The sequence below is a fragment of the Belonocnema kinseyi genome, chromosome 9 (genome assembly GCF_010883055.1).
Source record: "Belonocnema kinseyi isolate 2016_QV_RU_SX_M_011 chromosome 9, B_treatae_v1, whole genome shotgun sequence".
In the NCBI taxonomy this organism is placed as follows: Eukaryota; Metazoa; Arthropoda; class Insecta; order Hymenoptera; family Cynipidae; genus Belonocnema; species Belonocnema kinseyi.
Genome location: NC_046665.1, coordinates 51887520 through 51904735, shown reverse-complemented (window position 1 = coordinate 51904735; position 17216 = coordinate 51887520). Strand labels below are relative to the sequence as shown.

The window sequence follows — 17216 nt, the reverse complement described above, 5'->3', positions numbered from 1 at the left end:
AAAGACCAAAAAGACTAATTTTCAAGAAATATTCAAATCCGAATCACAGCCAAAAACAGGTATTTTCGATAAAACAGTTGAATTTTCAACAATATAAATAGAATTTCACTTGAGAAGAAAATGTCAAGTAACTAAAACAGGTCAATTTTCAATCAGACATTTGTACCCCCAATTAAAAGAATTGAATTTTCCACCGAATAAAAAGAATTTTTAAACGAAAAGGATGAATTTTTACAGAATTGTCGAATTTTGAAGAAAATGATTCAGTTTTGAGTCAGGTAATATAATTATTGGCAAAAAAAGAAACATTAACAACCAATTTTATTGTAGGCGTCGCGACTAGAAAGAATAAGTATGCACACATATTCATATACACACACACATAAATACACATGTATATATATATACACATACATACACACATATGCATATACATCTTTTCCTATGTGGTTATTTTAGGCCTATATCTTTGAAATTACAATAAAAAGCGAGCGAATGAGACTTTTGAGATCCTAATGAGCGGATTCGGGATCATGCATGATGTCATACCAAGATGGCTGACGTTCTTAGATTATTTTAGCTCATATGCAAACTTTTTATGGTTTCTGATCGTGCAGTGTGCTTGAAAAGTTTTAAAAATAACGAAATCCAATATTAGAAAATATCACCTGTTGAGTGTAGTTATCACTTGCATATGGTTAGATACCATTTTTAGGTTATTTCGTTATGTCACCGGCGCCAAGAACTGGCGGCCATTTTGTTTAGTCTGACAAATGAACCAAAAAATATGATTAAATTGATCCAAATGGACAGATTATTATGATCTCGTGAATAAAATGTTTGTTGGAGTAAATTGCTCTTCAACAAAATTGATCCCATTTTTTTACTGTTCACGGTTTTAACAAAAAACACCGATTTTGCATTAAAAGGTTTATGCTTTACCGAAAAGACGGATTTTTAACCACATTAAAAATTTTTTAACGAAATTGTTAAAATTTGACGGCAAGTAGATAAATTATTCACGAAACAGTTATATTGTTAACCCGAAAACTAAATTTGTTTACCAAATGATTGAGTTTTCAAGCCAAAAAGAATCATTTTCTAAAAAATAATTCAATTTCAAACTCGAAAATATGAATTTTTAACAGAAATGATCACTCTTAAACCAAAAGACGAATTCTAGAAAAAAAATCAACAGAAAACATTCATTTTCAGTCAATTGGTTGAATTTTCAACTACAAAAAGATCAATTTTCAATTAAAAATATCAATAAGATGAATTTAAGAAAAATCGAGTGTTAAAATTTTCAACCAAAAGATAAATCTTTAAACAGAAAATGAATTTTCAACAAATAAGTTCAACTTTCAAATAAGTAGTTGAATTTTTTACTAAAACATATGAGTTTTTAAAAAATAGTTGTATTTTTAACAACAAAAAAATTCATCTTAGGAGATGTATTTTCAATTAATATGGTGTATCTTGAAAAAACGAATTTTTACCAAAACAGTTCAAGATTCAAACAAAAATATGATTTTTTAATCATGAATATTCATTTTCTAAAAATCGTATAGGTAAATTTTCAACCAAAGACATGCATCTTCAACAATTTTTTATCACACATTAGTTCAACTTTACAGAATTTAGTTGAATTTTCAACCAAATTCTTGAATTTTTAAGCCAAAAAGATACATTCTCTACAAAATAATTTCATATTCTACCAAAAAGGTAAATTTTAACCAAAAAGAATGAAATCTTTGACATTTTTGAAGTCATTATGAAATGATTGACATCTTTAGACAATTTTTGTGAAATCTCTTGAAATATTTGTGGAATTTTTCTTAAACCTTTTGCAATTTTTTTATTAGCTGAAATCATTGAATTATTTTAAAACTTAGTGCAATCTTTTTAAATCTTCTAAAATGTTTGAAAATCTTTGAATTATAGCGTACTGCATTTGAAATTCTTTCAAACTTTTGAAAGTGTTTAAAGCTTTGTGAAATTTTTGTGAAATATTTGAAATCTTCTGTACACGCCTTTGACAAATCTTTGATATCTTAGTAAAATGTTCAAAATCCTTTTAAGTATTTTTAAATCTTTAAAATGTTTTAAAACCTTTATAATTGTTTTGTAATCTGGTGCACACCCAAAAACCGAGTCGTGAAACTCTTGAAAAATCCGGTATATGGCCTGGCTCATGCTAATTCTGAAACTGAATCAACATCCAATTTTTCAAGTAATAGTTTCTATAATTTGCAAGTTAAATCTCACAAAAATGTATACTTTAACATTCTATATTAGCGGAGACGAAGCAAGAAAATTATAGAATTATTCACAATATTAAAGTCTGCTCATTACAATCTATAAAACAATGGGCATAGTTTACAGAAAATTCCTCAAAATCTCTTTATTTTTTCTATAATGAGTAAACCATAAATTATATCTTGATTAATAAAAAATTTTTTTGTAACAAGATTTCTTCTAAACGATATTTCTCTTTCAGAATAGCGTAAAAGATTTAAATTACTTTTTGTATTTCAATAAAATAATGAGTCTCGTGAAAAATTCAAGGAGATTTCCAGGTTTTCAAGGTTCTCGTATAAAATTCAAGGAGATTTCGAGCTTTTCAAGGTTGTTGTAAAAATTTAAGGAGAATTCCAGGTTTTCAAGGTTTTCAAGGTCGCTGGACACCCTCTAACTGTTACATAAGTTCTTAGTTTTCGGCTGGACTTAAATTGGTAACGTAGTTTATCGATGGCCCCTTGTGGTTTTATGTTCCCGATTCAAGAAAATGAATAGTGCCAACCCTTTCAATTTCGATACTTGAAGTATGCAATTTTGTATAATTTGATCGTTTGTAATCGAATATTTGAAAACTGGTTGTTTCAGGTGATCATAATATTTTCGCCTCGAACTCGGGTGTATCTTCTGCGGCTGAGGTTTCGCCTGGTACGACGAGATGCCGTGGAGACGATCGTTCGTCGTAGCAAGGTAGGAGATTGGTTCCTCCTCTACATGCTCGGTGAAAATTTGGACACCGTCATATACAGGGACGTGATGCACGAGTTGGCGAACAAGCTCGCCTCGAGGCATCATCACAGCGTACCGGGAGTCAAGGGCGAGCTTCAAGAAGCCTGATCGAGGTTGGTGAACCTGAATTTTAAGTTTTAACGATCAAAAACGAAGTCACCGACCGTAACACCCTCCAAATTGTTATGTATTATATACCTCGGGTTAGGACCAACGTACTTAAGTCGACAACAAAATCCTTACTTACACCCCATGTCCCATCCCCACTAAAATCCAGACAGGCGTCCTATAAAAATGCATGAGGATACGTTCGTTCTTTCTTGATCTTATGGTAGCAAGGTTGTCGGCAGTGCAGGAGCCATTACCAAAAGCAAAAATATAGCAAATAAGGGGCCATCCATTAATTAAGTAACACTTGGTGGGGGGGGGGGGGCTACCCCTAATATTACATAATACCGAAAAATTACAGGGAAAAGTCTAAAAAAGCGTTAAATGGCTCCTGAAGCTAAAATTGCAATATATAATTCTATACTTGCACCCACTGTGCTTTGCACAACATCTGAATATTAATGGTTAAGGGCATGTGACAATTCGTCTTGTGGTAAATCGGGTTCAGTGTCCTCGGCTTTCTTTCCACAAAAATAATAATTTTTGAAAACTGAATTTGGAGATGCTATAAAATATTAAAACGGACTTCCCTGAACTTTTTTTTTGAGTGATATTAAAAAAAATTTTGTTGTGTTAAATAAAAATTTCATGAATCTGCACTATATTGAGGTTAGGATAGGGTTTCAACTGCCTGTCATTCCGATAATGTAGGTCTCTATCATACCAATGCTGTCGGTAGCCACTTATAAACATGGACATAGGAAAGACGGGCCTAGGCATGCCATCCTAACTTGGCGAGCGGGGTTGAGTTCACGGGAGGAGGGAGAATTCCATGAGGGGGGAGAGCCGCCATCTTACGATGTGCCACTTGATCATGCGCAACAGCGTTTTTTTCCGCCAAACTGTGCAAGAAAATATAAACATGTGGGCTCATGTTTGTCTCGGGACATCAAAATATGGCGGAACTCCCCCATCATTGCATCATCCCCGCAATGGCATGCCTAGTCCCGTGTTTCCTATGCCAATGCTTATAAATTATTTATGAAATTAACTTTTTTAAATGTCTACAAACAAAGTTAGTTCCGGTACATTATTTACTATGTTTTTTTGCTTCTCCTAAGTTTTCAGCCAAAAATATTGTGTGATTTGAAAGTAAAGCCGGGGAGATATGGAAAACACATAACCTCAAAATACACACACACATTAATCAAATTTAGCAGAATAAAATTTTTTGAAATTATTCAACAAATGCAGAGTTCGGGGACGTCCCTTAGCGTGTTCGCTATCATTCTCCAGATTTTGAAGACAAAATATTTATTATTCAAGGAAAAAAGCCGAGGGAATCTAATATTAGTATAATCGATAATTTTCTAAAATCGATAATTTTCTAGGTATAAGCTTGACAGGGTGTCTACTCAAATCATGAGAAAAAAATTCCCTTACATTACCAGGCATTTTCCAGTTATCTTGAGTTTTTTTTTTGTCTAAGTGTAATTTATCATAGTATGGAGTTATTAAAATATTTCTCACTTCTAAAAAAACCATTAACTGGAAATACGTAGACAGTTTCGCGAGTTTATTATTGTAAATAATTATTTGGGGGGGGGGGGGGGGGGGGGTTCAATGATTAAGTTAAACTTAGAAAGCATTGACAAATTATATTACACGATTTTTTAAATGTATTAGTATCATCGATTAATTCAACAATACTGAAAATATAATTAATGATTTCTAAATTTTATTTCTCTAAAGTCCATGAATTTGAATAATAATTTAAAAATAAAATTATTGATCGAATCCATTTATAATTAGGCAGGGCCCTACAATTGAAATCGTAGAATCTCTCGAGGATGAAATATGTTGTTTTTTTAGCGGAAATTAGGCTATACATATTTTCTGATTTACAAAAAAAAAGTTACGCGTATTTGAATGTTTTGCTTTGTTTGTGGAAAACCCCAGAATTTTTTTTAATCCTCTACAACTTTTGATCGAATTGAGATGATGATTTCAAATTCCTCTGAAAAATTCATTCATCAAAAGTAGTCATTTTTATTGAAATCAGACAAATATATCTTGTTAATCCAAAGAAAATAATTCTTTGTCTATATTTTCTTGATTCAAGTAAATGTTTCTAACATTTAAGAAAATTATTCCATGGATTCAGAAGGTATAGATTCGTTGAAATTTAATTAGTCGTTCAAAGAAATATTTATTTTATTCAAAAAATTGGATTCGTTTAAAAGAATCGGACGCATTTGAATCAATAATTTTTTCATGATTGAATGAATTATTGAGGTTAATTTTATTTCAACGAAGTAAGTATTTTTTTAAATCAAACATTTATTAATTTGGCGTGATTTTCTTTTAATTGAGTATTTTCTTAGATTAAAGAAATATGTTTTTAATTAAGTATCCATGTTTTTGATTTTAAGAAATATTTCTTTGTCATTTATGGTGAGCGTTAAATATGGCTTTCCGTCTTAAACTTTCCATGTTGCGATAGGGTCGTGGTCATCGCTTTGGACTTCACCTTCGAAGGACACGAGTTCGATTCCTGCTGGAGGTGCACTTTTCATCTAATTTTTCTGTTTCAGATTCATCAAGATTTTGAATTATCTGATTTGTTTAAACTAAATATGTATAATAGTAACAATCTTAATTAAAATTTTAGCTGAAAGAATCAAGTTGAAAATTTAAGTAAATATCTACTACATCGGATTCATTTGGTACAAGTAGTCTTTTTTCAGTGCACCATAGTTATAAGTATATATTGGAAAAAAAAATTCACACCGGAACCGAAGTCGTAAACGACGCCGAAAACGACGTCGTATCCGGTCCCAAATTCCGATCTTGTTTCCGGTGTCGTTTCCGGCCTCGTTTCCGGTGTCGTTTCCGACCTCGTCTCCTGAGTAGTTTTCGGCATCGTCACCGATGCCGTATACTACATAGGATTTTTTGAAAGGGTAGATAGCAATTATATTTTCATATGTTATATTTATTATTGTGGTAGTTTCAATATAACAAAGGAATCTTGTCTAAAAAAAGTGATGGTAATATTTCTAACTTTTTTAGTACTTTAGCTTTACTTCAGTAGGAAATTGTTAGCAATGTTGTGCCTGAATGACCCAAATAATTTTGTTGTTGTTGAAATTTTTACAAGATCTAAATCATTTTTGGGACAAAAATTCTAGAAAAATTCTGTTTTATTTTTGTTACTTTAGCTTTATTTCAGTGGGAACTTTTTAGCTCATAAATCCTTTGAGTCTTTTTCGAAATAAATAAATAAAAGTATTATTTAGTGCATGTAAAAATTAAACAAGAATTATCTGGCAATTTTCTAGTCATTTTGTCTTCGAAAATTTTTGCTTAGAATGGACATATTTTAAACTTTTTTGGTACATTAAGCTTTATTTCAGTAGGAACTTTCAAAGCATAAATCCCATGAGCGTTTTTCATCACTTAAAAAATAAATAAGAAAGAACTTTCTAGTTCTTTTGTTCCAGAAATGATTTAGGACTTGTGAAAATGAAACAAGAATTAAGTGGGACTTTCCCATTAAGTTAGTCCCACAAAGATTCTGCTCAAAATATAAGTATTTTGGACTATTTTGATACTTTTGTCTCATTTCAGTACGAACTTTTCAGAACATAGATCCCATGAGTCTTTTAGAAAATTTTGATGTGGGATTTGTACAAATTTAAAAAAAAGTGGGTCATTCCGGTACTTTTGTCCAAAAAACTCATGGTGATATTTTGAACATTTTTGGACATACAATATATCATGAGTGCTTGATAAAATATCGAAAGAGCGAAATGAAACTTTTCTGGTACTTTTGTACTATTTAAAGAATAAACTTAAATTAAAAATTTAATAACTCATTTGAAAATATAAGGTTTTGATTTAAAAGGAACATGTGATTATTATTTTCCTTAGTTGCAAAAGTACCACTAAATTAAAAACTTAGTTTTGTGTCTAGAATAACGGGAACAATAACTTTTTGTTTTTGAAATCGATTCCTAGAAAACAGTAAGCCTGTCGTATAAAGATGTCACCTAAGTAGTTATTTCAACAAAGTTAAAAGTCCAAGTAGACAAAATACTCTCTGACTTGTCACTGACAGTAAATTTCATCAAACAAATAATTATATTTTCCGAAATACAACTTCGTCAGAGCCTTGACGATTCCTGAACACGAACGTTTTCTTTTAGCAGTGTTTGTTTTTCGGCCCACACATTAGATGGAGGTTCCAAATACACCAGTAGATACAAACTGATTGGAATTTTGCATAAAGTCACTGAACGCTAAAAAAAAGTAAAAAAATGATTACGAGAATACGAGAAGCTCTTGAGAAATCGTTCTGAGAATGCAAGGATTTTTATGTTCCTGAATTTCCACATAGATTGTAAAGGACAAGTCTTATTGCGTTTTGTAATTTACGATTGTCGACTTTAATGCACGCTTCAAAATTTTCTGTCTCTCTTTTCAACAATAATTCGTAATATTTTGTTTCTTTTAATTTTTTATTGTAAAAATCTAAACTTCGATGAAGATAATTGAGACTACACAATTTCTGGATAAATATTGGATATTTATGGGTGGTCGTCTAATCGAGAAATGTCCGGGTTTTCACGATTCGCAAAAGTTGTTTACGGTCATTCAAAATAAAAAATTCGAACCCTCAAAAATCAAATTTTTTTCATTGAAAGTAATCAAAATGGAACTGCAGATTATACCACCCACAGTGAAACTCTTTTGAATTTTAAACTTTTAAAACTTTTGCTTAACAAATTTTTAATTTCAAATTTTTAAAAATGACATCAAATTGAAAAATTAAATATATTTATATTTCATGAATTAATTCAGAATAAAAATGTCAATAATCCAAATTTTATCCCTTCAAACTCAATAAAAATGTATAGAAAAATAACCCTCCTCCAGTTCAGAACAAAAAGATTGAAAATGAAAATTACAAATTGTTTCCTTCCAATTCTAAAAAAGTTCATCTCTTCCAACTCTATAAAACTTTAAAGAATAACAAAGTTTTTCATCTTTCAATTCAGATAAACTTGAAACCCAAAATCTTCTCTCTTCCAATTGTATCCCCTTTATCTCAATAAAAATCCTAAAAATAAAACGATTTCTCTCTTCCAATTAAAAATAATATAGAAAACCGAAATATCCTTCCTTCAAACTCAATAGTGGTTTTCAAAATGAAAAATTATCCTCCTTCAATTAAAAAAAGTGTTTGAAAATAGCGATTTCCCCCCTTCAACTCAATAAAAAGTCTAAATAGATAATATTTCATATTTCAATTCGGAAAAAAATAAATATCAAAAACTTTATGCATCCTAAAGCTATAAAAATCTTAATAATGACCTAATTCAGAAAAAATTGAATATAAAAAACTGTTTCCTTAGACTCAATAAAAATGTTATAAAGAAAAAAATAGACTCTTGCAATTTTCAAAAAAAAATCGAACTTTCTTCCTTTCCAATTTAATTAAAATAATAACAACAAAAAAGAGCCTCTTATAATTCAGAAAAAAGGTAGAAGTAAGGAACCCAAAATTTCTTCATTTCCAACATGATTAAAATTTTAAAGATATAAAACGTCCGTCTGCCAATTCAATAGAACTTAAAAACTAATATTTCTTTCTTTCAAATTCAATAAAAGTGTAAAAACAAAAAACTTACCTTGCCAATTCGAATGAAAAATAAGTACCAACATTTCTTCCCTCTTTTTTAAAAAAGATTGATGAAATTCAATCTTTTTCTTAAATATAAATACATTCGGGTCTAATTATTTTAATCTTTCTTAAACATTTATAACGATTCATTTACTATTTATACATTAAAATTCTACACATGCAGTTAAAAATTAAAAAATTTTAAAACGAATTAATTAAAATTCTAACGTTCAAAGTTTAAATTTAGCACCTTGAGAGTTTAACAATGGAAGGATTTTTATTTAAAATAATTAAGTTTGAAATTCTTCACTTTTGAATATCTCATTTATAGTTGCTAAATTTTAATAAGTTTTTTTTTGTTACATTTAAATTAAATAATTTCAAAAGGAATGGGTTGAAGATGGAATAGAAAATAATTATGTAATTCCTTTTTGTATTAATTAGATGTTAGAGTCGCATCGACTAATGACCACAGTAGTCAATACGACTATAAACATCTAATTATTTTAAAAAATTATATAATTCTTTTCTCTTCCATCTATGAAATTATTTAACTTAAACATAATAAAAAATTTTCTTGAAATTTAGCAATATTTGACTGTTTATTAAACATGAGCAATTATAAATGAGATACTCAAAAGTGAAAAATTTCAAACTTAATTATTTTAAATCAAAATCCTTCACTTCTTGAAATTTCAGGGTACTAAATTTAAACTTTGAACATTACAATTATATTATTCCGTTTAAAATTGTTTTAATTTGAAAGTGCAATTGTAGAATTATGATGTATAAATAATAAATGAATAATTATAAATTTGAAGGGAATGAAAATTAAAATAGTTAAACTTCAAAGTATTTATACATAAAAAACGATTAAATCGTAGGATTTATGTAATAGCATAATTAATCGGACGTTTAGACTTGTTTAACTTTCGAATTGAAACAGTTCAATGTAAAATTGCATGCTTAAAAATGAATGATTTATTTACAATTACTCATCGTACACGAAATAATTTATTAATTAAAGTAGTTAGGAATTATTCAGTTAATTAAATTTATTATATTAAGTGAATTTAACTTAATCAATAGAACCCAATAAGAAAATCCAACTAATCTTGGTTCAAAGTTAACTTATAAATTTAACTGTTTTGTAAAAAGTTTGCCTTTTTAGCTTGATAATTCAACAGTTTTGTAGAAAATTGAAGTATTTGTTTGAAAATTAACTTTTTTTCGAAAAATCCATATTCTTGGTAGAAAAATCAATTACTTCCCGTGTGGAAATTTGTCCATGGGCCTGAGCGGGCCCAAGCCTTGAAAAACCAGTCCCTGGCCTGGCGATCAAGCCTGGGTCAAGCTAGAATGAAACGCTAAATATGGCCGGAGCCTGGCTCGATTGCCGAGCCTGGTCCTGGCTTCACTCTAGGCTATTATCGATTCCTCTCAGCGCCATTTTATTTTTAGGAAGGTTTGTTTTTCTTCTATAAAAAATGGATCAAGTCTGAAATCATCCATTTTATGCGTGTCACACATCTTGTTGCTTCTCTTTCAGTATAAAATTGATAAAATTAAATAAAAAAACGTTCATCCAGAACGTCAAATTGACGAAAAAACTAATCATAGAGGATAAAGCAGAGAAAAATTTGACGTGGAAAATCTAAAATTAAAACTTCATTAGCACTATCCACCCTGGTCTTCTCATACACATCCCCCTTCTTGCATTTAAAACATATCAACGAGCAGTTTAAACTAATCACGAAAATGTATTTTGATTGAAAACACCAAAAACATGACACTGATTGGCACTCGCTTGTCGCTCCGTTAGTCTCGACGTTCGGATTACTTCGGATGTATTCGGTTCGCATCGCGTCCACAACGGTAACCAATCCTGTTGTCGACGCTAATCACCTGTTTTGCAAAAGAATACCAGAATTGGGAGCACTGCTATCTATTAGGGCTCGCGCTATAGCCACTAGGAAATACAAGCTAGAACCAGACTGGGGGCCCCCAGCCTGGCCCAAGCATGGACACTGTGAGTAGCTTGGTGTTTTCTACACGGGTTTGGTGGAAAATTAAACTATTATGTAAACATTTTCTATCTTGTGTCAAACTCGTTCTTCTTTTTAGTTAAAAAATAAGTTTTTAATTAAAAATTTAGCTATTTGATGTGTTTTTGAAAAAGTATAATTTTCGTTGAGAATTAAAGTCCCTTGTTGAAGATTCGTATTTTCGGTAAAGTCAAATGGTTGGAAATCATTTTTGTTTTGTTTTCTGATTGAAAATTTACTTTGTTGTTGAAAATTCTATTTCTCCAATTTAGCAGCAGGGAAAATTAATCTTTTTTATTGATAATGCATCTATTTCGTAAAAAATTAAACTGTTTTGTCGAAAGTTGAATTATTTTGTTAGAAATTCAGTTATTTTAATAAAGTAATATTTTTTGCTCTAGAATTCAAGTGTTTCGTTGAAAATTCATCCTGTTGGATTAGAAATTCATCTTTTACGGCAGAAAAATCATCATTTTCTTGAAAATTTTATCTCTGTTGGTTAAAAATGAACTTTTTTGTCGAAAATTCAACCGTCTTCTGAAAAATGGTCTTTCTGACTTAAAAAATTGCACTATTTGGTTGAAAAATAGCTACTAATTTTTTTCTCGATAATATTGGTCGCTAATGTTTTGAACTAAATTACAATTTTTGTTCAGAGAAGTTAGCATTATGTTATGTATGTAATATTTCAAGGGATTGGATAGATTTTTCTTTTAAAAATTGGTAAAATTCCCAATAATAAAATTAATGCAATGTCACTTCCCGGTTTGCCCTACCTAGTGGCCACTGAGAGTATAACATGGTTTGCTAATCGTTCAGAATTTTTCAATGAACTGACACGGCCTTGGTTTTTTTTAATTTTCTGCGATCCACCTACGTCTTGTGCAATCTGTTGTATTCACTATTCATATGCGTACACATCTCTCTCAGATGCTCGAGCAATGTCGTTGATTCATTGCAGCTAATCTAATTTTATAAGAAAGCGTTGCAATGAAAATTAAATATAGCGATACAAGCGTTCAAAATAGTTGAAACGATTGAATATAGGTAGACCGAAATGTCAGACAAATGAGAGTTATATCTTGCAATTCTCAGAATTGCATACACCTTGAGGCAGATTACCTTTTTGTTCGGATTTGTAGGACGAATGAATTCTATGCCTGCATCAAGAGCTGCAAATTAAAACTCCTTTTTATTCGTACTTCTGCATAATCTATGTGGATAAAGCTCTTCTATCTGACAGACCGATCTCGTACAATTCCATGCTCGTTTATTCCACTTTACTCCTCTTCAGTGAAATTGGAAGCTTCATAAAGTTTTTCTACTGGGCCTCAGAATCATGCAACTTAATCCGAATGAAAATGTAGTCAACTTTTCATACAATAATAAAATTGCTTAAAATAATAGCTTTCAACTTCTGAAATATTATTCAAGTTGGAGAAATGTAATCTTCAAGTGTAAATGTAATTACAAAGTTTAATTTATAAAGGAATGAACTGAAATTAAATTGCGCTCGCAGTTCTGAGTCTACAAGCAAGTTGTTGAAGATATACACTATCTAATAGATATATTTTTGAATTTTTGAAGCGAAAAGACGATTTGAGAAGTTTAAAAACAATATAGAGGAATTTATATAATTTTGAACCTCAGCTTCGACTTGTGGCGTGACCTAGGAAAGTTGTAGCAAAAGTCTGAAAGTTATACTCTACATTCTCTGAGGTCTTATCTTTAATTTGAACCAATTAAACTTAAAAAATCTTTATGCGTTTCCGAGTTACGACTAAAAATGCCCAAGCATTTCTTCGTCAGGTTTCAGTCGGCGAAACGCTTGGACATTTGTTTTCATATCTTGGAGGCTCGTGAATATTTTTGAAATTTCATTGGTGATCACCGCTCTTGCGATCGACAATTTTTGGCATGACCTAGCAAAATTGTAGAAAATGTCTAAAATTGATACCCCAAAGTCTTTGAGGTCTTCTTTTTAATTAAGCCAATAAAACTGAAAAATCTGTACGGGTTCGCGAGATACGATTATAAGTTTCTAATTCTCAAATGTCAAGGTTTCGTCGGCGATTAGTACCAGTGCCGACCGCGAGAGCGGTGATAATAGAGAATTTATCAGATTTTGTTCCTAAACTTCAACTCGTACTGTGACTTAGATTACTTTTTAATAAAACCCCGAAAATACCAAGACATAATCTGCAAAATTTTATCTTTTATTTAATTAGATAAAACTTTAAAACTATTTACGGGTTACCAAGATATGAACAGAAATGTACAAGCGTATCTGCTTCGATATTCAGTTGGCGATCACCGCTATTGACCGACCTCGCTGCTTATGCCGACTGAAAGCCGACGCAGACATGCTTGAACATTTTTAGTCTTATCTCGAGAACACATAGAGATTTTTTAAGTTTTATTGACTTAAATTGAAGATAGGACGTCCAACACTGTTTAATGTAAATTTAAGATTTTTGCTACAACTTTGCTAGGCCATGCCACAGGTTAAAGTCGAGGTACAAAAAATCAAGAAATTCTTTCTTTTTTAAAAACCTTTCACATGGTATATTCTGTTCAGAAGGTAAAAAATATCTCTATTAGGGGCAATTCAACGCATAATTTAATAAGCTTTCTAACGGTTTTGTGAAAAAAATGATGGGGTTCACAATTTGTTTAAAAATGATTTATTCTATTTTTGGTTGAAAATTTCTCTTTTTTAGTTTAAAAATTTAACTATTTGATTGAAAATTCATATTTTTAGGAACAAATTAATCTTCCTGATCGAAAATTCATCTTATTCGAAAATCTAAGTATTCTAATTGCAGATCATAATTTTAATTGAAAATTCATCTTTGTGTTTGAAATTTTCTCTGTTCTTTTTTGAAAAGTTAATTAATTGGCAGCAAGATCGTTTTTTATAAAATAATGAATTTTTTGATTGAAAATTTATGTTTTTTGTTAAAAATTTGAAAATTCCAGTTAAAGATTTATTATTTTAGTTAGTCAGAAATTTTGTAAAAACTCAACTATTCCAGTCGAAGATTCATAATTGTAATTGAAAATTCATCACCTTGGTTAAAAATTGATCTATTTTGTGGATTTTTTTTCTGTAGTTGAAAACTAATTTTTTTCGTTAAAATGTAATATTTCTATTTTTGGTTAAGAATTAATTTATTTCTTTGATTGAAAATTCAACCATTTGGTTCAAAATTCGTCTTGTTTTAGGAAAAAATGAATCTCCTTGGTCGAAAATTCATATTTTTTAGTTGAAATTCGACTACTTGGTTAGAAGTTAAAATTTTGTTTTTCTGGTTGAAAATTAAACAACTAAAATTAAAGATTGATAATTTTAGTTAAAAATCTATTTTTTTGGATTAAAATTATTTTGTTGCTTAAATTAAAATTCAACTACTCCTGTTGAATATCCCAACATTCATGTTAAAAATTTATTTGTATACTACAAATTTAACTATTTAATGTTTAGTTGTAATTTTATCTTTTCTTGATATAGATTTATCTATTTTGTTGAAATTTGTTTTTTTTTTTTGTTAAAAACTAATCTTCTTAGTCGAAAATTCTTATTTTTTGTTTAAAATTCCACTACTTGGTTGAAAATTGAACTCTTTTGTTAAAAATTCATTTTTTTTGTTTGAAATTATTTGTTTCCTAACATATAATTGAACTAATCCTGTTAAATATGCCATCATTTTAGTTGAAAATTTATTTCTTTTGTTGGAAACTAATTTTTAAATTAAAAATTTAACTATTTAATGCTTGATTGTTAATTTATCTTTTATTGTTATATATCCATCTTGTTGCATTTTTTTTTAAATTTAATCTTCTTCATTGAAAATTCATGTTTTTCATTGAAAGTTCGACTATTTCATTTAAAGATTAATTATTCTAGTTGAACGTTCATCTCTTCGGGTGAAAATAATTTTTTTTCATTGAAAATTCAACTATTCTATTTTTACTTGATGATTTATCTTTTTAGTTGAAAATTTAACTAACTGGGTGAGTTTTTTCTCCTAAAAATTTAAGTATTTGGTTCAAAATTCGTTCCTTTTCTTCAAAATGCAATATTTTTATTTTAAAACGTCTGAGTATTTAAAACGTTTGAAATTGAATCGGATATAGTACCCATATTAACTTTACTTAAAAGAATATCTTTCCCTATTTTAGTACAAAAATCTCCATTATCTACTCTCTTATCTGGTTAGTTACTTTAACATATTAAAAAAATATATTCGATTTAACATATCACGAATAATTATTTTTGAGAATTTAGAAATTGGAAGAGATAAAAAAAAATTTATAATAAACTCGCAAAATTGTGTGCATATATAAATGTCAGGAAATATTTATCCAGTATTTGAGTAGACACCCTGCCTCTAAAATTTAATTTGTGTTACTCATCCACTTTTCATTTTCATGTCTTCAATTAAAAATTGCATTCTTAAACAGTTCAATTCAAAAAGTTTGTAATAAATTTTTTTTATAATTTATTTTGCCGGCTTAACAAACTCTGTTAAAGATTTTCTTATCCGAATTTAAGTTTGGCTAGTTGTAAATTTTCCTTAGCATACTCCCTGTTACAAAGTAGCAGATGTTAGATCAATTTAGAACAAGATAATTAATCAGAGACTATGAGGAAGCGAAACAAATGCAAATCAGAAGTAATTTTATTGGAACATTCTTCAGCGCAGTAATGAGCTAACATTATCCGCAAATCACATGTCTATATACGAGAGAGGGCATATTTTTATACATAATATTTAAATAGCTACGGTGTTGTAACTTCCTTCTTCTGGTTGAGATATCGAACATTGAGTCACCACGACGTTCAAATATTTTCTTCTTTTATACTAAATAAATAGAGAATTTGGGTGAAAAAAACGTTCAGCATGAAAAGAGGTTGACGACAAATCTGACAGGCTAATCACTGTGACATGGAAAAAGAAATAAAATATTTAGGTATTTAAGCCTCAAATCTCGAAAGAGAACCAGCGGAAGGTTAAAATTAAACATTGTGAGAGGGACATATCTAAAAATCGACACAAATTTAAAACTAGATGGACAAGTCAAGGATAAGAATGATATTATATTTTAAAATATATACAGCTTTGTATCGTATAGAATAATGTGGAATTTTAATTAATTAGAAAACATTTAGTCTCAGGCAATTTTTAAACTAAAATATACAATCTATATTGATATAAAGTGTTCGTATTTTATCCTATTTATTATCTAAAATAATATAAATAAAATCAAGAGTTATATTTTCTATAATGTGTGAAAAATTGATATCTTTTCTTCAAATTAAAATGGTTACAAAATTAATAATTCTCTATTAAAATCTACACAGACATCAAGTGAAAAACTTTAGCGTGAGCTGAAATGGTTTTTTTTTCTTTGAAATATGATTACTTTTTACTAGAAATACCGATTTCCAGTGTGAAACTATAACACGATATAAAATTCTTGAATAATTTGTGAACGTTTTAAAAAATATAATGTTAATTTTGTGCAAAAAATACTATCACAATTCAAAATTGGTTGCGATTGTCAATTTTATTGTTTGTATTTTATTGTTACTGTACTTTCTTTGAAATGTGAATTTAAGGTGTACAATCTTAACGTAACCTAAAATTATTAAAAAATTATAAATCTATAAAATCTAATTATTTTGGTTAAAAAATCCCGATTTTCAGTAAAACGAACCCTAACATAAATAAAAAACTTTTTAATAATTCAAAAAAAAAAAAAAAAACGTTTCAAATTACGTACAGTTATAAGAATAAATCTTGAAAATTGAAACATTTGTAATTCTATATTTACAAAGTTCAAAAATAATCCATTACATCTCTTAAAAAATGCAGAACTTTAAATTGTAAATATTTAAAGTCAAAGAGTTTCTGATTTGAAAAATTTGCAATTGAAAATTCTGAACTTTTGATGATTTATATTCGAATTTTCTTCAATTTGAAAGATTTAGAACTGAAACCTTGACTTTTGATTTCCAAAATCGTTCCAATGTTTATAGTTTTTATTTTTATATTTTTAAAATAAAAAAAAAACTAAAATGTTAAGCTTCGAAATTAAACTATCAAAAATAATGTTTCAAATTACATAGCTTTAAAATACAAATCTTGAAAACTGAATAAGTTGTAATTCCATATTTTTTAAATTCAAGAACTTTTCATTGGACCTATTCAAAATTCCAGAACTGACGAATGTCAATATTAAACATTATTATTATTATTATTATTATTATTATTACACCATTAAGCCATTTCCCTTTCGGGGTAGGCGTGACTCACTCGACAGGGGAAAGGAGTAGTGTGTGGATG

At 29.2% G+C, this 17216-nt stretch overlaps 1 protein-coding gene across 2 annotated transcripts in view; it reads left to right on the top strand.

The window, feature by feature from the left end:
• The window catches only part of LOC117179694 (innexin shaking-B-like), a 137395-nt gene that overhangs the window by 117104 nt on the left and 3075 nt on the right, over window positions 1–17216 (top strand). For both annotated transcript variants that reach the window (XM_033371719.1, XM_033371720.1), the window contains one exon: window positions 2887–3140. In XM_033371719.1, the coding sequence (XP_033227610.1) occupies window positions 2887–3135 (249 nt within the window). In that variant the 3' untranslated portion in view covers window positions 3136–3140. The remainder of the gene's footprint in view (window positions 1–2886; window positions 3141–17216) is intronic.